Below are 25,462 nucleotides of genomic sequence, written 5' to 3'. Positions count from 1 at the left end.
AACACACATGAAACATTAATGGACATTTAGCTAGCTAGCTGTTGCTAGCTAAGTTTATCCTGGGAGATGAACATTGGATTGTTATTTTACCTGACATGCCTATGGTACAGTGGAGGCTGGTGGGAGGAGCTATAGGACGGGCTCATTATAATGGCTGAAATGGAATTCATGGAACGGAGTCAAACATGTGGTTTCCATATGTTGATATGTTTGATACCGTTCCATTTATAACATTTCAGCCATTACAATGAGCCTGTCCTCGTATAGCTCCTCCCACCAGCCTCCACTGCTATTGTCTTATATATTTTTCCTGGTTCTTTGCAGAATGTTGACACGGAGTCATACAAAATTGTGTGTTTCTCTACTCCAATGATTAATCCACAGATAAAAGGGGAAACCTAGTTCGTTTTTAGTTAGCTTTGATTAATCTCTCCTGGGTTTGTATGCTTGTGAAAACCAATGATATGGGATAGGCGGGACTTGCAGCGCGTTGCGCTTCTCAAATAGAAGCAAGTTCTATTTTAGTGTGGCCGGTTTGGTTTCCCTGTAAGGACGTCTCATGGGTTATGGTCTAGACAAGATGCCATGACCACAACATAGGTTTGCCTCAGCAAGCATCTCCTTCATGGTCTTACTCAATGTTGAGGGCAACTAGTCTAATTTACAGTCCATAGGTTTGCCTCTCCCTGGGCATTGCATAATTTCCATTGCCTGATATGGTATGGTGATAAATTGTGCCTGGTTCCCTTTTGTTAGGCTTTATGTAACTGATTGTGTAACTGAGCCCCCAATTGTTCCCTTGTCATAGAGAATAATATTTGTTCTCAAGAAAAAAGGGTGTGCCCCTTGCCCTCTTTCGTAGACTATGCATTTTGAAAGAAACGTGCACACTTGATCTGTGTGTGAATCAGGTCATTTATCTGTACATGTCAGATGTTTCCCTCTGGAGATATCCTGCTCCCTCAGGCACAGCACTGAGCTGGGTCCTAGTAACCTTATGCCTCCATCTCACATTCAGGTTTCAATAGCCTCATTTCCAGTATGGTGCCATTTCTGTGCTCACTGGCACCAGATGGGTTTGAAGCCATATTTTACAGATGTTGATCCACTTTCGTATGTTTGGACGTGACTAATGAAGCTTTTTTTGTATAAATGGTAGTCTAGGTTATTATTATTAGGATTGTATATTTTATAGGGACATCTCTATCCCCACCATCCTTGCTAGAATCACACGAAGGCCCAAAGAGATTTAATACCATTTTTATTTCTTAAAGGAAACAAAACATTTTAACAAAACAATCAAGAAATCCATAGTAGCTTTCGTCGTTGCACCTCAAATGTTTTTCTGTACAGCAGACTTTTACGAAAAACACTGAAAAAAAGAAAAAAGCACAAATCCCCCAAACTGCCTTCGCTCCACCTGGATGTTCCCAAAGGACCAGTCTGTTAGTTAGACGTGTTGGAGTCATGGGCAGACACCCAGTTCAAATCAGTCGGCATGCTCCAATTCCGTGCACATTTTTAACTTTAACGTTACGTGGTGTCTACATCAGCTCCGATTAGGTTAGTTGTTTTCCTGCCCGTAAAAGTGTAAAAAGCTGCAGAGGCCAAACAGACTAATAACCACCACTGAAACAACTTGGTTAAAGGTTCGTGTTATAATATCACTACACTGGTCATGAAGTTATGGAGACAACGGTTTCTCTTACCCACCTTCAGACTGGACTTGGCGATTGAAGTGATTGAGATGCTGTTTGTTTTACACGCTGCTGAATGCGGTACATGGGTAAAATAATGGTTATGAATGGTCATTAACCCACACTGGGCAATGAGAAAGAGGATCTCCTGAACAAGTCTTTACATAGTGATGATTTGGCAAAGTACAGTTTCCTGACACACCGTGACTGGTGTCACAGCTACTTTAATATACAGCTCGGTGTTGAGCAGTATTGGCCTATTCTCCTTTAAAACAAGAATGATAGATCTAGATCTTTCCTATGCATTGTTGAGGTCAACAAAATAGATATTATGATACACATCACTTTTCTTATGTTAAATTCATCCTCTTAGTAATTGGTTTCATTACAAAATATTTGGAATATAGAAAATACCTCCTAAAATGTTATTTGGAGCTTTAATGGATTGTCGTTAAAATGGGGTATATAACCCTAATACTGTGGACTATAAACAAATCACTTTTCTTACTCAGAGAACATAAAAATATATAACAGTGTCTGTGATGGGCAGCTCAATTTAAATGCTCTATGCTTTTACTCTTTTTCCAATGTTACTCGTTTCTCGTCAGCAGTGCCAGGTAATTTGCGAATAGTGCACACACACACTCACTGACACAAAGCGATGTCTGGATTGGAACATTAGGTAAACTGAAAGAGACAGAAATAGGTAGTTTGTGAACATCATGGCTTTAAGAATGAGGAATGCATTGACTCTCGGAAAGAGCACAGAAAAATGTAGTATGCAGCAGATAGCATGCTCGATTGTCATACAGCAAAGGTCAGTGATTTTGGTTTGTAGTAATACATATTTTCTCTGTCTCGCCGTGCTTATACATTCAGACTGTTGGCTGTTTAATTTATCCGGTGTTTGTCTATGTGTCATGTTCAGTGTTTCCTTGACAGAAAGAGAATGACTTGATTTACTTATTAATAAATCCACCCTCCTATCGCATTAAATTGTCTAAAAAGGTGGTATTTATCATGGTGAAGACTGCACTTATCCCCCTAAAGCCGACTGGAATAGCAGTCATCGTTCAGGATTGTTAATTGCCTGGTAAGGATTCCAGTTCTTCCGAGGTTTACAGTGTGACTGGCGCAATAATTATGATCCACCAGAACCATGTATTTTAGAGAGTTGGGCCATTGAGGTTTCTGCATTTTGATGACACTACAATATTCTATGGCAGCCATGTTAGCACCCCATTCATATTACATGGGGAATATTTAAAACAATGCTATGTAACTAAATGTCTAGAATTAGAACAATATTAAAATGTCAAAAAAGGTGGCCCAACTCCCTAAAGGCATGGCTCTGATATCCATCCACTTTTCACAAAACATCAAGTAAACGTCACTTGGCTCCTCACCCTTTCGAAGGTCGTCAAGGCTATCGGGGCTCTACATTAGCACTTGTCCGGGACAAGTAAAAAAAAAAAAAAAAACTTTAAAAAAAGGTTCGGCAAGCAGAATATCTATTTAAGTTGTCCGAATGGACAAGTAAAAAAAATGATCACACAGAAATCACTATCAAAACAAGTGTCCTCCGGATGCGATGTTTTGCGCACTGTTCGCATCGGAGCAGAATTGTATTGCATTGACAGGCACGAGCGTGTGCACATGTTTTTTTTTACCCAGTTATAGCTAATTTTTTGGTCAGCAAACAGAGCATGGTCATTAAAATCCTGGAAAAGGTCATGGTGTATGAACCACCTGTGTGTGTGCCAGTGTGAGTGGGCCCGAGGAGAGACAGACATTGTAGCAGCAGGTAACCTGTAATAATGAGACAACAGACTAACTACATAGCCAATTCAAAACATCTTGTTTAGCCTGGCTAGTTCTCTGTAGCTAACTATTCAGCTTTTAGCATGCATTAAATGTCATTGTCATGTCCGATGTCCTAAAAACAAAACAAAAAAACACCGGCACTCCAGTGCGCAATTGATGAACGGGTGCATTATTAAAACAATGCTACATACTCCTGTTGTAAAACCTCCTCTCAAGCGCTCAAAATTGGGAGTTGAGAAATACATCTGACAGTTGGAGAGCTGGGATTCCCCTCTATTCAACACTGGCCATGTAATTCTGACAACGTTAAAAATATTCTCACAGGATGTCAATAGATATCCCCTGAAATCTGAATATTTTAGCCTTACAAGGTTATAGATAAATGTGTATTTGTTAGTTACCTTGCTTTGAAGTAGCCTACCTTATTCAATTAAATCAGGGATCAAATGGCTACGGGAATTATTTAATGAAGACAAAGTATTTGGTTGTAGTTGTAACGCTGCAATATTTTATAGGCCAAGGGTGGCCAACCATCCTCCAGGAGAACCTTAAATGGGCAGTGTTGTATTTTGAGACAGGCAAAGAAGCCTATAGGCAGATGGTATCCTACACGTTTATCTGATTCTCTATTTTATTTTGTAAAGTGGTTCCTTGCATCATACAATGATGTAAAAATGTTGTTGCAGACCATTTTTTGGGGGGGGACAAGTGACTTGAGCTTTCGGACAAGTAAGAAAATCTGACTTAAAGTTAATGTCAAGCCCTGACAATGTGAGGAAAACAGCAGAGTAAAATCTTTAGACTAGTTGCTCTATCGCAAAGGTGTTCATGGACCCAAAGGATGCAGCCTGGCACAGGACTGGTAATAAGGACCCTTTTCAGCAAAGTCCCTACGTCTCTTCTCTCTAGAACAGGAAGGGTGTCCATTAGGGGTGAATCAGTAGGATCGGATAAGGTCGGGGCTGTCGGGTGGGTCATGTTTAGGAAGACGGGCCAAGGTTAGGCTGACCCTCAAGGCCGCTCCAGGAACCAAATCTCGTTCTGTCGGTTCGCCGCCGCAGGGTTGGTGTAGCCGGCCACGATGAATGAGTCATTCACGTGCGTGGCGGGGGAGTCAAGCATTTCCGCCATGACGCTGATCTCATTGATGATGGTGACCTCGTTTGTGGCCCCAGTGAAGGACCTGGAGGGAGAAAGGGGCACACAGGAATCGAATGAGCTTTGATTCAATTAAGGGAGGTGTGCGTTTCAATTAAGGGAGGTGTGCGTTTGCAGGTGCAGGTCTAACTGGAGGTATTCTAACTTCCTTACTCTCCTTCTGCTGTGGAAATTCCTGAGGCTTTTGAACAGACTCTGCTTTGAGATTGTCCAATACAATATGCTATGAAAGTGAATGTCACAATAGGCTAAATGAAAACAAAACTGCAGCCACTGTAATTTTTGGAAGCATGATGCAACGATATCGTTGCTAGCATAAATGTATTGGGACTGGTGGCCGACTGAAATAATGTAATTAACTTTAGCTAGATAGCCTCGTGACTGACTTAATGTTTGTGTCCAATCGAGTAGCTTGCTAGTTACATACAGTTGAAGTCGGAAGTTTACATACACCTTAGCCAAATACATTTAAACTCAGTTTTTCACAATTCCTGACATTTAATCCTAGTAAAAATTCCCTGTCTTAGGTCAGTTAGGATCACCACTTTATTTTAAGAACGTGAAATGCCAGAATAATAGTAGAGAGTGATTTATTTCAGCTTTTATTTCTTTCATCACATTCCCAGTGGGTCAGAAGTTTACATACACTCAATTAGTAGCATTGCCTTTAAATTGTTTAATTTGGGTCAAAAGTTTCAAGGTAGCCTTCCACAAGCTTCCCACAATAAGTTGGGTGAATTTTGGCCCATTCCTCCTGACAGAGCTGGTGTAACTGAGTCAGGTTTGTAGACCTCCTTGCTCGCACACACTTTTTCAGTTCTGCCCACAAATGTTCTATAGGATTGAGGTCAGGGCTTTGTGATGGCCACTCCAATACCTTGACTGTTGTCCTTAAGCCATTTTGCCACAACTTTGGAAGTATGCTTGGGGTCACTGTCCATTTGGAAGACCCATTTGCGACCAAGCTTTAACTTCCTGACTGATGTCTTGAGATGTTGCTTCAATATATCCACATAATTTTCATTCCTCATGATCCCATCTATTTTGTGAAGTGCACCAGTCCCTCCTGCAGCAAAGCACCCCCACAGCATGATGCTACCACCCTTGTGCTTCACGGTTGGGATGGTGTTCTTCGGCTTGCAAGCTACCCCCTTTTTCCTCCAAACATAACGATGGTCATTATGGCCAAACAGTTCTATTTTTGTTTCATCACACCAGAGGACATTTCTCCAAAAAGTACAATATTTGTCCCCATGTGCAGTTGCAAACCGTAGTCTGGCTTTTTTATGGCGGTTTTGGAGCAGTGGCTTCTTCCTTGCTGAGCGGCCTTTCAGGTTATGTCGATATAGGACTCGTTTTACTGTGGATATAGATACTTTTATACCGGTTTCCTTCAGCATCTTCACAAGGTCCTTTGCTGTTGTTCTGGGATTTATTTGCACTTTTTGCACCAAAGTACGTTAATCTCTAGGAGACAGAATGCGTCTCCTTCCTGAGCGGTATGACTGCTGTGGGGTCCCATGGTGTTTATACTTGCGTACTATTGGTTGTACAGATGAACGTGGTACCTTCAGGCATTTGGAAATTGCTCCCAAGGATGAACCAGACTTGTGGAGGTCTACAATTTGTTTTCTGAGGTCTTGGCTGATTTCTTTAGATTTTCCCATGATGTCAAGCAAAGAGGCACTGAGTTTGAAGGTAGCCCTTGAAATACATCCACAGGTACACCACCAATTGACTCAAATGATGTCAATTAGCCATTATCAGAAGCTTCTAAAGCCATGACATCATTTTCTGGAATTTTCCAAGCTGTTTAAAGGCACAGTCAACTTAGTGTATGTAAACTTCTGACCCACTGGAATTGTGATACAGTGAATTAAGTTAAATAATCTGTCTGTAAATTGTTGGAAAAATTACTTGTGTCATGCACAAAGTAGATGTCCTAACCGACATGCCAAAACTATAGTTTGTTAACAAGAAATTTGTGGAGTGGTTGAAAAACAAGTTTTAAATGACTCCAACCTAAGTGTATGTAAACTTCCGACTTCAACTGTACGTGAGATTTGGTTCCGGGTTCCGAGAACCAGCAAGCTAACTTCTTGACTAACTGCAGGCAGAAAATATTTGAAATTCACTCACGCTTTGCTAGAAGCTGGGAACTTGTTTATGCCTCAAACTGACAGTGGCTCCAGTAAGGATTACAATTTGAAGTTTATAATGCATCTACTTTCATATTGTATTGCCATAAAATTGAGCAAGCAGCACAAGACAATTCCAAACTCCTACCTTGTGTAGACAATGGTGGCAGGCCATTCCTCAATGCTTATTTCAGTGTCAGAAGGCAGGGGTGGCTGGGCTTGATATTCTGTGGGCAGGTAGTAGGCCACAGTGACGTCCCTGGACAAGACGGAGTGGTTCTCGTCCGTGCGGATCACAGTCAGGATAGGGATAGTCATACCCAGATAGCTACCTAAGGACAGGACATGGACAACCGACAGTCAGGAGTCTGCAGTAGATCTGGCTAAACATGGATGACGTTAGAAGAATATAGTCTCAATGACTCCTGTGAAGGCTGCTTTGGTCTCACCTGAGGAGTTCTGCTTTGGTCTCACCTGAGGAGTTCTGCTGGCAGATGTATCTCATGAGCTTCATGAAGCCGTAACAGATGCTCTGCTCGTAGGTGTCCTCGCGAACCGTGAAGCACGCCCAGTGGGCCTTCTCATAGTGTCTCTTCTCATAGAGCACGTCCCCACACTGTGTACACACACACAAACTGGGTCACTACCTATGCGTTTCATAAAGTCCAATGCAGTGTAACAGCAACACGTTGTTTCAGCGTCCTATTGGATTCAGTCAGTAGCTAGGGTTTCCATCCAATTTGCGACAGATTTTCATGCGAATATTCTCAAATCTGCATAAAATAATATGCGCATTTTCCCACCAGAGATGCGATTCCATCAAACTGACTTATTGGTGATGACGTAGAGCACATAAAAATTACTTTTACTGTTAAATTCCCCGAAAGGAAAAATACTAGTTAAATGGGTTTCCATCCCATTTTAAACTCTACTGATGGTTTTGTCACAAAAACTATTGCGTTATATAGCAAAATGTGCCCACTCTTATTTTTGTCAAACAGCAGCCAAGCATCGAGCATCATGTCACCAGAATAAGACTCTCAATACTTATTGGAAAGGAGCATCAAGCTTATCACGTGCACTTCCACCATCATGTGAAGTACATAACTTACTTCATCTGTAGCCTAATAAACTGCATGCTTTCCTGAGTCGTAGTGGGAGGACCACACACACACCATATCATCTCAGTATTTGCGCATAAAAGGGGTTTCCACCGCCATTTCTCGCATAATTCATTTTAAAATCGACAAAAACATCCCACCATGTCGAATGAACAAATGTCGGCATTTATGCAATTGTACCGAAACTTCCTGTTTCCATCACAGCTGTCGTGAATTGTTTTATTTTTACGGTATGACTTAACTCGCATGAAAACTGTGGATAGAAACATGGCCACTGACAACATTTGGTAACTGTGTATACCAACAGATGTACCGTGAGGAGCCAGCATGGTGATCATGCTCCTAGTATCGGAAGTGTTGATTGACACAGATAAAGATTACACAGTGTTGATTGACACAGACATGAAAGATTACAGTGTTGACAGATATTAAAAGAACCTCTCCTTTGTTTAACCATACTCTCCGGCCAAGCCCATCAGACCCTTTTATTTATACTTTCCCCATGTGACTAAGAGGCTTATTGAAATTGGCTGAGGGGAATGCCGCTTCCCCCGTCCAAAATAAAATGGCAATCCTCGTCTCTTATCAGCTTTCATCAGATTGTAAACACACCTGGTCAGCATTTGCGTCACGTCAACAGAAACATGGCGGTTATTGACAGTGATAGTAGAAATGCGTTGGTGCTGCGACCAGGATTTTAAACGTGATTAACCACAAAAGTGGTGTTCAGTCCTTGGGGAACATACGGAGCGTAATCAGTTCTCAGATGACAGAATTAATGTTGCCATTATTTTATTCATCCCTTCGTGTATAGACGGAGCGGGAAGGCTTAATTTTGGTTCAATATGAAAAGTACCCTCGCAGTATTGTGATCTGCCTCTGGACTCAGTGTTGACTTATCAGCCTCAAAGTGCCAGAGCCCACCCACACTGATGACTACCCCACCGTTCCACTACCTTCACAGCACAGTAGCTTTACAACTGTTTTGAATCAAGATCAGATGGACTTACATGGTATGGAGACAAGTCAGACGCAGAAGGAAACTAGGAGAGCAAATTAACAATATCTGGCATATTGTGCGCTCTCAGCGCATTAATCTCATTTCAAAAGGGTGTGCTCGAGGGTAAGACATGGACAGCCTTGTTGCAAATCTAGAGTACTTTCTCCTTAAAACAGAATCACGATTATCACTATCAAATGGGTATCACAGGAACCAAATGGTGTGACTTCTTTGTGGTATGCAACGATGACTATCACCTGGAGAGAATAAACTTTGATGCAGACAAGTGGGAAAAGATGAAGTGCAAACTGGGCGATTTCTTTTCCCAGCATTTCATGCTAGCCCTATGCAAGTAAAAAGGACAGCTACGCAGGATGAATTATCATAGTTTATTGTTAGAGTACAAACATTTATGAATTGTTTATAAGTGTTACAATTAATAGGATAGACAACTCAACAAAATACATTTTCATCTTTCTACATTATTTTACGTACACATTTTTAAAATGTACCTCTTCTAGATAATCCCTAGCCCAAGATGTACTCTCAAGGAGCCTGCCGTTACTCCTGAAGGTCCAAAGGATCTTCAGAGGTAGACTGGCTCTGGAAGCAACAAAAAGACAAATACTCCATCTAAAAATGAATCGATTCCAAATTGTGATACAGTTCTAGAAACAAAGCCCTTCACTTTCAAATAATTTCATAAATGCTAAATATACACATACTTTTTTTAACCGGTTATCCCAGTTTCAGCCGACAGTATTTTTCAGCAACAATACGTTTCTGCCGGCCTTCTTCCATTACACACAGGTGTTCGGCGCATGCTAGATAGCTAATTAGCACAGGTGGTCCCTCCCTCTTTCATAAACACACGTTGTAACATGGCGATATGGCTATGTGGGAACACTATAAAAGGTGTGTAACAATGTAACATATTTTTTTTTAAATGATCTGTCGCTGATAAGATAGATAAGGTCCTTATGCTTCCAAAACCGTACCGCAAGCTATGCGTGATCTTTACACATGTGCATCTTGCGCTGTGGACAATAAAAGGCCACTAACATGTGCAGTTTTGTCAAACAACACAATGCCACATATGTCAAGTTGAGGGCGCGTGCAATTGGCATGCTGACTGCAGGAATGTCCATCAGAGCTTTTGCCAGAGAATTGAATGCTAATTTCTCTACCATAAGCCACCTCCAATGTCGTTTTAAAGAATATGCCAGTACGTCCAACCGGCCTCACAAACGCAAACCACGTGTATGGCGTTGTGTGGGCCAGCGGTTTGCTGATGTCAACATTGTGAACAGAGTGCCCCATGGTGGCGGTGGGGTTATGGTATAGGCAGACATAAGCTACGGACAATGAACACAATTGCATTTTATCGATGGCAATTTGAATGCACAAAAATGACGAGATCCTGAGGCCCATTGTGAGGCCCATTTCTTTAAGGTATCTGTGACCAACAGATGCATATCTGTATTCCCAGTCATGTGAAATCCATAGTCGGGCCTACTGAATTTATTTCAATTGACCGAATTCCTTATATGAACTGTAACTCAGTAAAATCAATTAAATTGTTGTATTTATATTTTTGTTCAATATAGTTAGTGTTTCTGAGTTAAGCACTTCTGAGCTAGGCCTTTGCACATGCATTTCAGTATTACTCTGGTACATGGGAAAGTGTTCCTGAAACAGAGGGGCATCAGCTCATTAACAGTTCCCCTTGAAGGCCAAACTGAAAGGGATCCTAGCATGACATAAAAAAGGTAGTTCATGCAGGTGACACATATCCTACTGACCGTGGACTGTGATTCATTGAAACAAACAGCTAACGCCAGTTTAAGGAAGTCCGTCTAACACAGCACAGAAAGAGGAAGCACTGACCCATTAGGGGTTTATATGTGCTAAGGCCACGTCTAAGTGTGTTAATCTGTTTTGTTTAAGAGCTGTACCTGACGCCATCTAACCATGGTTTCTGCTGTCGGCTGTAAAGGCAGAAAAACAGCTTTTAGAGTACTGTAGTCCCTACATCCAGTGTAAAAATATGATTTTCTTGTTGTCACACTAGAAGCGTTGAAGGAGGAACTGGTTTGCCTGAGGTGTTTCAATTTCCTCAGCCTGACGAGCGACCTCTTTGCGTGCCTCTTCAAGCTGCTCCGCCACAGGCAGAGGATTCTGATCGTAATGGATGGTTAGGGTGTGGAACGTTGGCCTCCACCTCATCGGCAGAACTGTAAGGTGAAAAGGCAAAAATGCTTTTGACAAGCCCAGCTACATGCTTTTAAAATGAATACTATCAGCTCTACATCTTCTATTCCAAATACAGGCCATGCAAATTGATACTTGGAGTTCCTTTTCTGTCAGTGAAACGCTGACAGAAAAACTGCATTAACTTGCATGGCCTATATTTAGAGAAGACGGGGCAGAAACTAAGTATTCATTGTGAAATATTGTAATTGGGAGCTAGTGACAGGTTAAACCAAATAACGCAAACCCACAAAAAACACTAAAGTGACTGAAGTTCTGATAGCAAGTCTATACCTGAGCAAGATTTGGCAAGCCATGTTCTCAGCTTGAGGGTCCTCATCCAGTGGGTCACCGCAGATATAAGGTTAGGTTACATAAAATCGGCTATGAACTATTGAAAATGACAGAACAGATACATGTAATAATAGACTACCTTAGCTCATCTGGCTCCTCAGCAGGTGCTCCCTCTCCATGACAGGCAGTCTCACTGTAACACAGAAAAATACGTCACAGTTGATTAAGGAGTCTACCTAGTTTGGGGGTAAGCTACACTAGATAGGAGGACCATCATCAGAAAAGCTTGAGGGTAGGCCTACCAGGCTTTGGAGTGGACGTCCAGGTGAACAGTCTGCACAACCCGCTCCCTTAGCATCATTTTCCCACATATGGTCTTTAACAAAAGGAGTCCACAAAGTGCTTTGAACACACTTTAGTGTTATCAGTTATCTGTGTAGGGAAATTTTCATCCAGTTTAGTTGTCAAGCTTCAGAACTAGCTATATTGGTAAGATGCAAAGCTAGCTACTAAGTTGGCCAACATTAGCCGTTCTCAGCTAACTGGTGGCTGTGTTAGCCTAGCTGGCTAGCTAACTAGCTAGCTAAGCTAACCAGCAACATTAACTTACATTTACATTACATTACATTTTAGTTATTTAGCAGACGCTCTTATCCAGAGCGACTTACAGTTAGTGAGTGCGTACATACAATCTTACCTTCAAATGTGGCCCGACATGAATTTTATTTTTCACCACCCATTGGCGTCGTAGTGTGGGTCTTTGGGGAAACGGTGAAAAGTTCATTCTCGGCATGACTCCCTCCTTTGTAGGAGTTACATCCAGGAACGCTGCAGTACAACATGTTTGACTGCGTTGCCTAGGTTTCTGGTCTCGGTTTCCCACCCTAGCCTAATTTTCGTGCAGCCGGAAGTGACGTGTCGTGTTGTGTGAATTAAGAGAATAGGACCACATATTTTACAATGAGTCTTAGTAAGGGTTGGGCGGTATCCAGATTTTTTTATACGGTATAACCGGCAGTTAAGGGGCGCCATTTCGTTCCAAAAAAAATAAAAACGTCCAATTACGCTAACAAAGTACTAGGGAATTCCCATAGCGGACGCTAGATAAATGCTAACAAGCAAAAGCAAACAAACTAATTGCAAGGACAGACAACCCAGCTCATAAAAGTTCTATAACTGTCTCAAAAGGCTACTCACAGTTTGTTGCACGCACAAAACAAATATTAGACAGTAGGGATCTTGATACAGGAGAGGATGGATCCATCTCTGATGTAACCAAGAAGCTTTATCTTGCAAGCTAGCCACTTACCTAGCAAGTTAGTAAACCAAATGCATAGCTGGAGCATTTACTTGGCAAATCCTAGATATTAAAAATCATTATGTTTCAAAATACCCCGGTACACGGTCTTCCGCCCAAACATAGTCTTGTTGCTTGGCCGGCAGAGTAGACATTGGTTTGTTGGTGAATGAGTCAATCATAGACTTGCCTTCTCCTTACGCGTGATGAGGGTGAAGGGCACGCGCTCCCGGTCGTGTTGGCCGTTGTTGTTGCTGGTGATCTGCTGGATGGGCTCGGCCATGTCTGTTTTGGTGAGAAAAACAAAGACTTGGTAAATCTTTATTGAGTTAAATCAAAAGGTTCAAGTAGGGTCGCCATAGTCCAGAAACTTCACAAGTTTTGGGAATTTTGCAAACCTACCTTCAAGTACAACAAATGTCAGGGGTTGTATGCTTGTTGACAATGCTATAGTCCTACTAACTATAATATAATATATAATATGCCATTTAGCAGACGCTTTTATCCAAAGCGACTTACAGTCATGCGTGCATACATTTTTTTTTTTTTGTGTATGGGTGGTCCCGGGGATCGAACCCACTACCTTGGCGTTACAAGCGCCGTGCTCTACCAGCTGAGCTACAGAGGACCACATAACTAAACATGTTCTCTTACATTTCCTGACTTGGGCTCTATAAATTCAGAAAAACTGGTATTATCTGCCAACCTGTCTAATAGAGGTCACATGTAGACCACTGTAGCTGCTACTAGTACCAGTCTAGGTTTCCTCTTGCAGTCTATAGACGATAGTGTTCAGTCTAAAGACTATACCTACTGTTACAGCTCTTCCAATAACTCACGACTAGCCAGCTTTGCCTGGCGATGGCGTGAGAAAGGCTTTGTCATGTCAGCCAGGGCACAGTGCCAGTTTACCACAGAGTGACATGTATGAGCACTGACAGAGGGGAGGATGCCAAGCTGCCCAAGGCAGACATACACAGCCAACAGTATGCCATGAAATTACTCTACTGCACTTATTATTTTTTATTATTTTTTTATTTAACCAGGTAAGCCAGTTGAGAACAAGTTCTCATTTACAACTGCGACCTGGCCAAGATAAAGCAAAGCAGTGCAATAAAAACAACAGAGTTACATATGGGGTAAACAAAACATAAAGTCAAAAATACAACAGAAAATATATATACAGTGTGTGCGAATGTAGTAAGTGATGGAGGTATGGCAATAAATAAATAGGCCATAGTGCAAAAATAGTTACAATTTCGTAATTAACACTGGAATGATAGATGTGCAAAAGATGATGTGCAAATAGAGATACTGGGGTGCAAATGAGCAAAATAAATACCAATATGGGGGTAGTTGGGTGGGCTAATTTCAGAATGGCTGTGTACAGGTGCAGTGATCGGTAAGCTGCTCTGACAACTGATGCTTAAAGTTAGTGAGGGAGATAAGAGTCTCCAGCTTCAGAGATTTTTGCAGTTCGTTCCAGTCATTTGCAGCAGAGAACTGGAAGGAATGGCGGCCAAAGGAGGTGTTGGCTTTGGGGATGACCAGTGAGATATACCTGCTGGAGCGCAGACTTCGGGTGGGTGTTGCTATGGTGACCAGTGAGCTAAGATAAGACAGGGATTTGCCTAGCAGTGATTTATAGATGACCTGGAGCCAGTGGGTTTGGCGACGAATATGTAGTGAGGGCCAGCCAACAAGAGCATACAGGTCACAGTGGTGGGTAGTATATGGGGCTTTGGTGACAAAACGGATGGCACTGTGATAGACTACATCCAATTTGCTGAGTAGAGTGTTGGAGGCTATTTTGTAAATGACATCGCCGAAGTCAAGGATCGGTAGGATAGTCAGTTTTACGAGGGCATGTTTGGCAGCATGAGTGAAGGAGGCTTTGTTGCGAAATAGGAAGCCGATTCTAGATCTAACTTTGGATTGGAGATTCCTAATGCGAGTCTGGAAGGAGAGTTTACAGTCTAACCAGACACCTAGGTATTTGTAGTTGTCCACATACTCTAGGCAGCGTTCGGTTGAAGAGCATGCATTTAGTTTTACTAGTGTTTAAGAGCAGTTGGAGGCTACGGAAGGAGTGTTGTATGGCGTTGAAGCTCGTTGGAGGTTTGTTAACACAGTGTCCAATGAAGGGCCAGATGTATACAAAATGGTGTCGTCCGCATAGAGGTGGATCCGAGCCTCACCAGCAGCAAGAGCGACATCATTGATATACACAGAGAATAGAGTCTGCCCGAGAATTGAACCCTGTGGCAACCCCATAGAGACAGCTAGAGGTCCAGACAACAGGCCCTCCGATTTGACACATTGAACTCTATCTGAGAAGTAGTTGGTGAACCAGGCGAGGCAGTCATTAGAGAAACCAAGGCTATTTAGTCTGCCAATAAGAATGCGGTGGTTGACAGAGTCGAAAGCCTTGGCCAGGTCGATGAAGACGGCTGCGGAGTACTGTCTTTTATCGATTGCGGTTATAATATCATTTAGGACCTTGAGCGTGGCTGAGGTGCACCCATGACCAGCTCGGAAACCAGATTGCATAGCGGAGAAGGTACGGTGGGATTCAAAATGGTCGGTGATCTGTTTGTTGAATTGGCTTTCAAATACTTTCGAAAGGCAGGGCAGGATGGATATAGGTCTGTAACAGTTTGGATCTAGAGTGTCACCCCCTTTGAAGAGGGGGATGATCGCGACAGCTTTCCAATCACTGGGGATCTCAGACGTTACGAAAGAGAGGTTCTCTGTAAAACACAGCAAGCACCAACTTCACCTCTTCGATGTTAATAATGACAAATTCCATCGACTTTCCTCCCCGTTATAGCTGTCGTCAAGGGGCTGTGTTTTCTCTAGCCGCCCCACCTCTCCCATTCAGCAGGACTACTCCTAATGAATGTAGGCTATCCTTCCTTGGCATTGGATACCAACTGTGACTGGACAAGTATCGGTTCCGTCTCTGGCCCTGCTATTTAGTCGGTCACACCATGTCTGTTTCTGGCTGCAGCAGGCATTACCCACACTGATACCAGATAGAGCCATCTTGAATGTATGAATAATAGCTATTAAAATACCCTGGAATCCAAGGATAGGAAACCATAGTACTCAGAATTTCCAACCTGTGAGGTGTGAATAATTAAATTAGATTATTTCAATAGCATAGATTTTCAATCATATGAATGTCAGTATATTTTTCCATCAGTTTGGTTTACCCGAGCAGCCACAAGCATTGGAGTTGTAAAAGAAGCCGCTTTGTGGAGTTGGAGAGCAAGACACAAGTGAAGTGAGCTAAGCAGCCCTTTCTGTGGGCTAAGCAGCCCTTTCTGTGGGCTAAGCACAGCAAACTCTAAATCACTGATCAGGGGAGTGACTTGGAAATGGACTGACAGTGTATGTGTACACTGGTCACCCAGTAACTTTAGGAAACTTCTGACCAGCGTTGGACAGTTTAGCTAACATATACATACATACATATATTTTTTATAAATGAATTTTACGATTTATTTTTTGTATTTGTGTTTTTCTTTGTGTATTTTTTGTTTTTACACGTCGTCGAGCTTCAACCCCTGGTATCATATAAACACACATAAGACATGTAAAAATTTGTAGAATTGCGGGAAATTAGCTTTAAAACTGCAAAATGTTCTCTCCGCCAACAAGAGGGGTGTGAACAGTTTGGGGGGGGGGGGTTGTTACTACGCCGACAAATTACATTATCCATCTGGACCTTTGCCACCTAGGAAATGTGTGACCGGACCTTCTCAAATAGTACTGAGTACCCCTGCACTATACGATCTTCAGTCTCAGACTCAGTCACACTAGCCTGGGTCTAGGGCAGGCGTGTCAAACCTCTGGCACACGATGGGGTAAGAGACTAACTCAATATACTTTAAAAACGACTAAAACCAGAGATCTATTATTTACACGTCTTAGGGCAGTCGGAACATTCTTGCAAAATGGAAGAATAGCCTACCAGATTTATCTGGGGATTAGAGTCATTGCTAAATGTCCAGACAAATGATTCAAGTGCTGTTTTGTGTACTTGTTGATGTTTGTTTGTCCAGTTGCTGAGTCGTACTAAGCTCTTGGGATCAGATCGGAATGTCAACATAGGAACTGGAACAATGGCTCCAGAGAAATCCACGTCTAGATGGCCCATTTTTATTATGGCTGACGTTTGTCTGTTTATGGAGCCTGAAGTTGAGGCATGCTACATGCACCCTTGTACACACGGGGCTGACGGTGCAATCAACACCTGAATATGCTACTCTCAGGGAGATTTTTAAATGCTTCTTATTTACTGTAAGAATTCTAACCAGCCTAACTGACTACAGCACAATACTGCGAATGATCCCTCTAAATCCCTATCAGATTAGGGCAATTCCAGTGTTGTACTAGGGTGGTAGTGACAATGGACAGTGTTTTACTAGGGTGGTAGTGACAATGGACACTTAAGGCGATGGTACTAAATTAACTAAACCTTGAACGTGCTTCACAGCCCACGAGAGAGAGGGAGGGAGGGTGAGCAAAGAGGTTTACCCACACAGTATTTTAAGACAGGATTTAATAGCCCAAGTTTTCCCTCAACCAGAGCAGGCTAAACTATAGCTAATCCGTTGAGTCAGAATGCCCCAACGGTTAGTCTGAGAAGAGAGAGGGAACAGGCGGGAGCCCAAGACCCAGTCTAACCAGAACTCATTAAGCAGCATACCATAGAACTTAATTTAGCAGTCCTCGTCACTCAATGTTCAGCTGCCTACACCTCCAACCAAAATAGCATGAATTTCTACCCTGTGGCTCTGCCACTAGCCTACTTCAACTCAACTACGGATTTGTCCAATAATAACCATATGTTTTACTAGGTTGTCCTACTGAACATACTAGACTGTAGTGATAACCTACGATCTAGATTGAACACCAGTGGTACTATTCAGGCTCCGAGGTTGACTTGACTCTGGGTGTACCCTGCTGAACATACTGCCCTACTGGTCTGTGATGAAAACCTAGACTCTGCAGTGAACAAAAATATAAAAAACGCAACCATTTCAAATATTTTACTGAGTTACAGTTAAGCCCCAATAAATTAAGCCCTAATCTATGAATTACACGACTGGGAATACAGATCTGAATCGGTTGGTCACATACTTAAAATTAAAATAAAACAATAATTTTAAAAAAGGTAGGGGGCGTGGATCAGAAAATCTGTCAGTATCTGGTGTGACCATTTGCCTCTTACACATCTCCGTCGCATAGAGTTGATCAGACTGTTGATTGTGGCCTGTGAATTCTTGTCCCACTCCTCTTCAATGGCTGTACAAAGTTGCTGAATATTGGCAGGAACTGGAACACGCTGTCATACACAGGCGGCTTTTGGTAGAGAAATTAACATTCAATTCTCTGGCAACAGCTCTGGTGGACATTCCTGCAGTCTGCATGCCAATTCCACGCTCCCTCAAAACTTCAGACATCTGTGGCATTGTGTTGTGACAAAACTGCACATTTCAGAGTGTCCTATTGTCCCCAGCACATCTGTGTAATGATCATGCTGTTTAATCAGCTTCTTGATATACCACACCTGTCAGGTGGATGGATTATCTTGGCAAATGAGAAATTCTCAGTAACAGGGATGTAAACAAATGTGTGCACAAAATTTGAGAGAAATAAGCTTTTTTATGCATTTGGAAAATGTCTGGGATCTTTTATTTCAGCTCATGAAACATGGGACCAACACTTTACATGTTGTGTTTCTATTTTTTTGGTTCAGTTTAGCTTTAACACCATTAGTACTAGTCAGGCTCAGAGGTTGAGACTTGACTCTGGGGACAGCTGCATAGACAACCCAGTCTGCGTGTACCGTTTCAGTCCTCTGTTGTTGCTGCTGCTGGCCGCCCGATGCACACCCAGTCTGCATTCCAGAGGCCCTAGAAGTAGTTCAGGTGCAACTTGCCTCCATTGTGCTCTGCACAGGGCAGAAGCATTCTGGGTGCAAATCTGGTTGCAGTTCAACCAGCCGGCCGACCTGACTGTGTGCAACAGGAGCTCTATCCCTTTGACTGTACGTACATTCAGTCCGCTGCAATCTGCATTCTAGCGTTAGGGGTAATTGGCTCACTCAGTGTTGCCTCATGTTAACATCGGGCAGGGGCTTTAAATTCAGGCCAAAATATTCACCTTCTCCATCATTTTTCAGCCATTACTGTATTCTGGAATTTATAGGCTATAATTTTCCCCCAGGGGTAGGGTAGGAAGAAGTTATGCAATTTACAGAGTCTGAAACATTGCTTTCAATATTTTGTTCTTTACTGAGGGAGTAAGTTCAACATTTCAATTGTTTTACTTTTAGTTAGTTAGTGTTCTAAGTACAGCTGTGGCGATACCAGTATCGCAATATTTTTTTCCATGGCAGAAATTAAAACACGAAGCAGAATCACCCTTTGGTCCTTTAAAAACCTGCTGCATGTAAAATATTGTGTGCTATAGCTTGGAAAATAAATACATGTGACTCTGGATGACAACATAATGTTTTGTTTCCAACATTAGGGGTTGTTTTCCTAAAGAAGTGAAATCCGCTTCGTGTTTTGTTTTCTTGCCACGATACTAACGGAGTATCGCGATACTGGTATCATTCCGGCCCTAGTTCTAAGTACCATAATCCATTCATTCATTTATAGTAACCAAGGCTCCCCATGTAATGGGTCCAAATCTACCCTTGCATTCTAGTTTAATTGGTTTTCCTCTAATCTCTCGTGGACGATGCACGTAATATAACTGGCATCGGTCAACAGACTGGGATGCGAACGACAACTTGTTTGGATGTGCAGATTTTTCCTCACTAATCATTTTTGACAAGTCACGATTTCTCAGGTGTCAGCATCCAGTCCTTCTACTACATTTTTTTGTGTGGAAGGTTAGTTAGACTGGTACCCAGGCTACCTCTTCTAGCCACAGGGTGAAAATTATCAGAGGTATAAACGGGGCTTTAAAAAGGTGCAATATGCAGAAATTGCTCTGCCTTTTCCCCTGTTACAAAAATTGTAACATTCACCTAATTTCATGTGACAAAACAAGCAATGTATAGTGTGTTGATAATCATTGTACCATCTAAACCGCTGTGAATTATATTTTCAATAACCAAAAATATTGTATTTTCAGCTTGTGTACAAAACCGAATGTAAAAAGATACAAAAACTAAACGGGAAGCATAGAATAGTGCACACAGAACAGATCTACCGCTTCTTAGACTGGCTTTCAATGAAAATGACAGATCTATAACTCACCCAAAAAGGTACATATTGCAGCTAAGTGACATCACAGTCATGTTACTGCTACAAGCAGCACTTGTATCTTAGTAGGCTACAAATACATGCAGACCCTAATTTTCTCACGTCAGTCACTAAGACCATTCACAGTCTAGGATTTCCATTAGATGAAGTACATTATGTTAAATCAATTTGAGTATACATTGTGACTAACCAAGTTACAATAGTACTGTATCTGAGTGACTGTATACATGTATGTTTGCGCTCTTGATGTGAAAGTGTGTAATGTTTGCGCTCTTTATGTGAAAGTGTCTAATATTTGCGTTCTGTGTGTTACAACGTCTCCAGTTTCTTGGCTGGGGTACAGCAAATCACCCACAACGCACTGTAACAGTTTGTTTTGACAGCCGTCAACATTGACCGCCAGTGTAAAAAGTGTCGACAACGGTTTAAGGGTTTCAATAGTCACTGGATGTCTATTTTTGAATTAGGTATACTTTATTTGTGTGAGCGAATGACAATGTCAGGCACGTTGATGACCACGACTACCTGAATAGTTATAGTTTGAACTGGTTGGCTGATCTGATCTCCCTCGCAGAAAACTAGGGCAATCAATGAAACAGGAAATAAAAACAAAGTAGCCAACATTGCACTTTGTTGTCACAATCAGTGTGAACCGTTTTGTTTATACTGTCTATACAACGTCACAAGCGAATTGCCCATTCAAAACCCGTATTACTTTCTCAATTCGAACTGTAGAGTGTGTGCGCTTAATCCCAAATGCTTTACCTCTAGGCACTTCCACTTGGTGTCCGCGTGCGGCGTCCTGCCAGTAGCGCAGCAATCTGTCTTGCTGCTCTTCGTCTTCCATCGTCTCACCCTCCTCTTCCAGACTCCCAGTGCCGGAATCTGACAGCTGGTCTTCCGAAAAAGATTCCAGGTCCTCTAGCGTGATCATCCCATATGAGGAATCACCGCCTCCACCACCAACGATACCGTCGAGTCCACCACCGCCATTCATACGACAATTACCTGGCTCCATTCTCCACTCTTGGAACAGCTATCTAGATATAAAAGTATTCCAAAGCAAATGTGTACAGTAGGACTACTGTTGTGTCTAAAGAAAGACCGCTTTTGGTGGTAGATCCGAGCGCGTTACAGTCGCAGTTGATGCGGTAAATTCGGACCCAAGGAAAAATCCGAATTTAGGAAAACTTCAGGGCCATTTTTGCTCTAATCTTGGCGTTTATTCCGACGCATTAAGCCATGTTGTTTTCTTTACAGAGCTGTGCAACCTATATTCTATTTACAGATACCACTTCAAACCTGTTCTATTGCTTTTGACTCGTCGAAGACGGCAAAACAAATACCTTGCATGTCCTTACGCGACGCATTCTGTGGACTGGTGAACTTGATGTATATAAGAGATGACGGACACCACGTGACACCTGGCCACTCCTCCCACTGCAAGACCGGATGCGAACTTTCCTTTCATAGGATAGCGGAGGAAAAGTCATTATTATCCGTCGGATGATTGGTTGAGCCTTATTGGGGGCGTGACATCACTCCGAGGCTTTACCAAAACAAAACAAAACAATGGCGGACAATTTCGCTTCCTCGGACAGGGTTGCCATGTTCGTGTATTTCTTACAATTAGCCGATTTTGAAAAATATATCGCTGGAGAAAATGTATTTATTGGTCGCGGGTTGCGGGTTTTTGGGCTACTTCTAAATTGTACGGCGGCCGCCATGGCATTTCTCTTAAAAAAAAAAAAAAACTGTGACCTGCTGCTGCTGACTATCAGTAAGTGAGGCAGGCTGTTGCTGAGTGAGTAGTGGGGAGGGTTGTGTGTGTGTTCAGGGAGCACTGCAGCATGCAGTTTAGTCCACGATTGGCTGAGTCACGTGAATGAGAGGAGACAGAGCAGCACACGCGCACGTCATGAATACTTTTTACCAGTTGTAGGTTGGCTATTGTAGGTTGGCTATTTAACTTCTCATTATGCACGAGTGTAAATTTGAAATGGAAGTTGTGGAACTCCCTCACGTGCTTCTGGTATGGGGTTAAAGTCCTCAATGAAACAGACATTAAATGTGGAGAATGATGTATTTTCATCTGTTGGCCATCAAGTAGCCTATTAATTTATATGCCATTGTAGGCTACTGTAGGTTACCATTTTATACAATAAATATGTTGAAATGACTATATCACTGGAGTCATTGCAAATGAATTTGTGCCACTTGTGTAGCCTACCCGAAGCTGGCAAACAGATTTAATAAATAGCCTATAACTTAATTGTATTGTTGTTGTAGCCTTGTGTTATTATGCTATTATTAATGGCCATGTTTAGTTAATTAAATTGGAAGTTATCAAAGCTCTATCGCAATTGCCGATCAGTTGTTAGAAGGCATTAGATTGACGTAACAGTCAGTCAGATTAGGTTACAGGTTTAAAAAAATACACAAATAAACACTGGCTGTTGTCGACAAGCATAGTTCATATACATATTATTAATATATAATTCAGTGATTGAAATTACAACCCTATCCTCTGTAGCCTATTCCAGCGGGCTATTGGGAAACATAAACACGTTTTACCTCGAAATCACCAAGCTATTCATGTTGAATAAATTAGTCTGTTAATTTGAACTAAGCAAGCTGCTAAATTGTTCAGTTTACATCTTGCCTACATTTTGCCTAGGCTACTGTAGACTGCTAGGCCTATTCGGAAATAAGATATAGGCCTATCAGGGGCTATAGGCTACCTGCATCTATCTAAGCCAGTCCTTCTCAAATAGTGGGGCGCGGAGCGATGCCAGGGGGGGCGCGTGTGACCCCGGGGAACATGCTTTTTTTTTGCCGCAGGGAGTAGTTTTTTTTTGCACTGAACAAGAGCACACAGCACAGAGCAGGATATATGAAGTGCAGAGAACAAACCTTTAAGAGACACCATGGAAAAAATATTTAACAGGGATGAAAAGAAAGGCGGAGAGAGACGGAGATAATGAGACAAAGTCTCCCGAAAGCTAAGACGAGGAAATATGAAGAAGCGTATGTAGCGCTTGGCTTCACTGTGACTACGGTGGGAGACGAGGAATCAGCACAAATTGTTTTATTCATTTTTGTTTTATAGGTCAAAGTTTTTCATATATTGTGCTCCTGAGTTAATGTTGCTGATCAATTTGAATTTATTATTATTTATTGATTATATTTAATTTTATTTTTCAGTATTAAATGGTCAAAAAAAATTTACAGTTTAAATAAGGGTTGCATTTTTTTTAAAATTTCAGGCAAATTGATGCACTTTAAGTATTTTCTGTTACAATGTTGATAAAGTTATTCTTTGTTGTAAGTTGATCTATATTTCTTTCTTTTTTTATTTTCTTTAATGTTAATAAGGATACAATGTTATGCAGAGGTGTACATATAACAATTTTATAGACAAATGATACTATTGTGGTCCTCTGTAGCTCAGCTGGTAGAGCACGGCGCTTGTAACGCTAAGGTAGTGGGTTCGATCCCCGGGACCACCCATACACAAAAAAAAAAATGTATGCACGCATGACTGTAAGTCGCTTTGGATAAAAGCGTCTGCTAAATGGCATATTATTATATTATTATTTACAGTCGCGGCGGAGAGTTGGGGGGCACGAAATGTTTACTTCTTCCTAGGGGGGGCGTAACAGAAAATAATTGAGAAGCACTGATCTAAGCAAACAATGGCAAAGTTGAATTACAATCATAAACCCATATTTTAGTCTCTAGCCTATTGAAATTACAAGTCAATCTCGCAAATGGGTCATTTATAACAGTTTGTAGTCTAAACATCTGACACATAATAACGGCACAATTGCCAGAAAATATCCTAACATTAGTTTTTTTTAAGTTCGTCCAAGTGTTTCTTGCTCAGAGATTTCGAGATCCTCTGTCCAACTTTAATCACTCAAACTCTCCTATTGGATTTATCTATAGGTATGCACATGCGCAAATGGGATTTATAATTATAAACTGGCTTCGAGCCCTGAATGCTGATTGGCTGAAAGCCGTGGTATATCAGACTGCATACCATGGGTATGATAAAAAAATATACTTTTTACTTTTATAATTACGTTGGTAACCAGTTTATAATAGAAATAAATTAACAATATTGTATAAATGTGTTAACTGCTCTTTTGTTGTGAAAAACAACATTTGGGATACTTTTCAGGCCTTTTGAACGGGTTTTGAGTGGTCAATGGTCTTGAAATTTTTTGCTGAACCTGGCAACCCTGCCCTCGGATCTAAAACTTGACTGTGGTTGTGGTAACCTTAAAATCAGTATAACCACCAACTTCAATGACAGTTATCTTTAAATGAATATGCATAGCTATCTAATATTCCCGCACCCTAATAACATTCTCGCCGATGAGGGCTTGTTAGCTAACTATACAGGGTTTTGTCACCTCAACCGTTTTCTTATAAAACTAACGTTTGCTAGACCGCGTCTACTCGGGAGCTCATGGGCACATACTAGACATGTCACATAGGCTTCAGGAGCCAGCTGGTTAGATATGATTCCACCATGGGCAACTAGTTCGTTTTCACCTAAATATGTTCAACTCATAAGCTAGTTTATCCAGTGATCACCACATTTAGAAGGATAGCTACTGACTGAAATGTAGCGTGTTGGCTTACACTGTCACTGGCCAGGCAGTAGCCAACGAGCTAGCTAACAGTTAGCTAATCGTGGTCGCCGAACTACGCCGCTTGCTAGACTAGGGAGCTCATGAGCTACAATAGCCAACTGGTTAGACATGATAACCCCATGGGCAACAATAATTACTGCCAACTAGTTCGTTTTCAGACATAAATGTTTAACTCATAGTTAATTTATCCACTGACAACTGCATTTAGGAGGCTAGCTAAATTACTGAAATGTATCTAGTTAGCTAATCGTGGATTTCCAATTTTTTATTTGATACATTTAGGTCAATTTGCTCATTTCAAGCAACAGAAAGTTTGTGTAAAGGTAAAAGCGCATCGGTGTGACATCACACAACCAAGAAGGCTCAACCAATCACCGACAACTCCTGAATATGAATAACTTTGCCTCGGGCTATCCTACGAAAGGAAATTTCGCAGACGGGATAAATGCTCAAGTTCATTCACCTGCCTGAATTCAAATGTTGTGCTTTCCCTTTGTTATTATCAATTTCAATTGTTTTAAATCAGGTATACAGCAAATGAAGTACAAATGTTTTGCACATAAATCAGAGTCGGATGGTGTTCGTTTTCAGCAACTGGGAGAAGTGCGGCCCCTAGTGTATATCTGATTTTCCAACCCAGTAGGGCCTGACTCGTAAAAGAGTAGGCCTACTTGTATTGTTGCAGGTGATTGTTAATGTTAATAGTGGATAATATCATGAAATTCTCCATGTTCTC

General features: G+C 41.7%; 1 protein-coding gene across 1 annotated transcript; it reads right to left on the bottom strand.

Moving 5' to 3' along the window:
• Positions 1 to 1,244: 1,244 nt before the first annotated feature.
• On the bottom strand, positions 1,245 to 21,890 carry LOC311146013 (heme-binding protein 1-like). The gene is made up of 5 exons (XM_084182448.1): positions 20,831 to 21,890; positions 12,970 to 13,064; positions 7,292 to 7,433; positions 6,966 to 7,149; positions 1,245 to 4,704 (listed from the first exon to the last, which is right to left on the bottom strand). Exons 1-5 carry the CDS (start codon positions 21,081 to 21,083, stop codon positions 4,533 to 4,535), a joined length of 846 nt encoding a protein of 281 aa, XP_084038574.1. The 5' UTR covers positions 21,084 to 21,890; the 3' UTR covers positions 1,245 to 4,532.
• Positions 21,891 to 25,462: the final 3,572 nt, after the last annotated feature.

Source organism: Coregonus lavaretus, assembly GCF_964263955.1.
Source record: "Coregonus lavaretus genome assembly, chromosome: 18".
Taxonomy (NCBI): domain Eukaryota; kingdom Metazoa; phylum Chordata; class Actinopteri; order Salmoniformes; family Salmonidae; genus Coregonus; species Coregonus lavaretus.
The sequence above is the reverse complement of the archived record's forward strand: the minus strand, read 5'-3'. Positions and strand labels throughout refer to the sequence as shown.

Bases quoted from the DNA above. Each gene is read 5' to 3' on its own strand.
- LOC311146013 (XM_084182448.1), bottom strand. From the start codon at position 21,083: ATGGAGCCAGGTAATTGTCGTATGAATGGCGGTGGTGGACTCGACGGT. The intron at 7,150-7,291 runs GTGAGACCAAAG...TCCTGTCCTTAG, and splicing joins CTGCCAGCAGAACTCCTCAG to GTAGCTATCTGGGTATGACT. The intron at 4,705-6,965 runs GTAGGAGTTTGG...TTCTCCCTCCAG, and splicing joins GCCACCATTGTCTACACAAG to GTCCTTCACTGGGGCCACAA.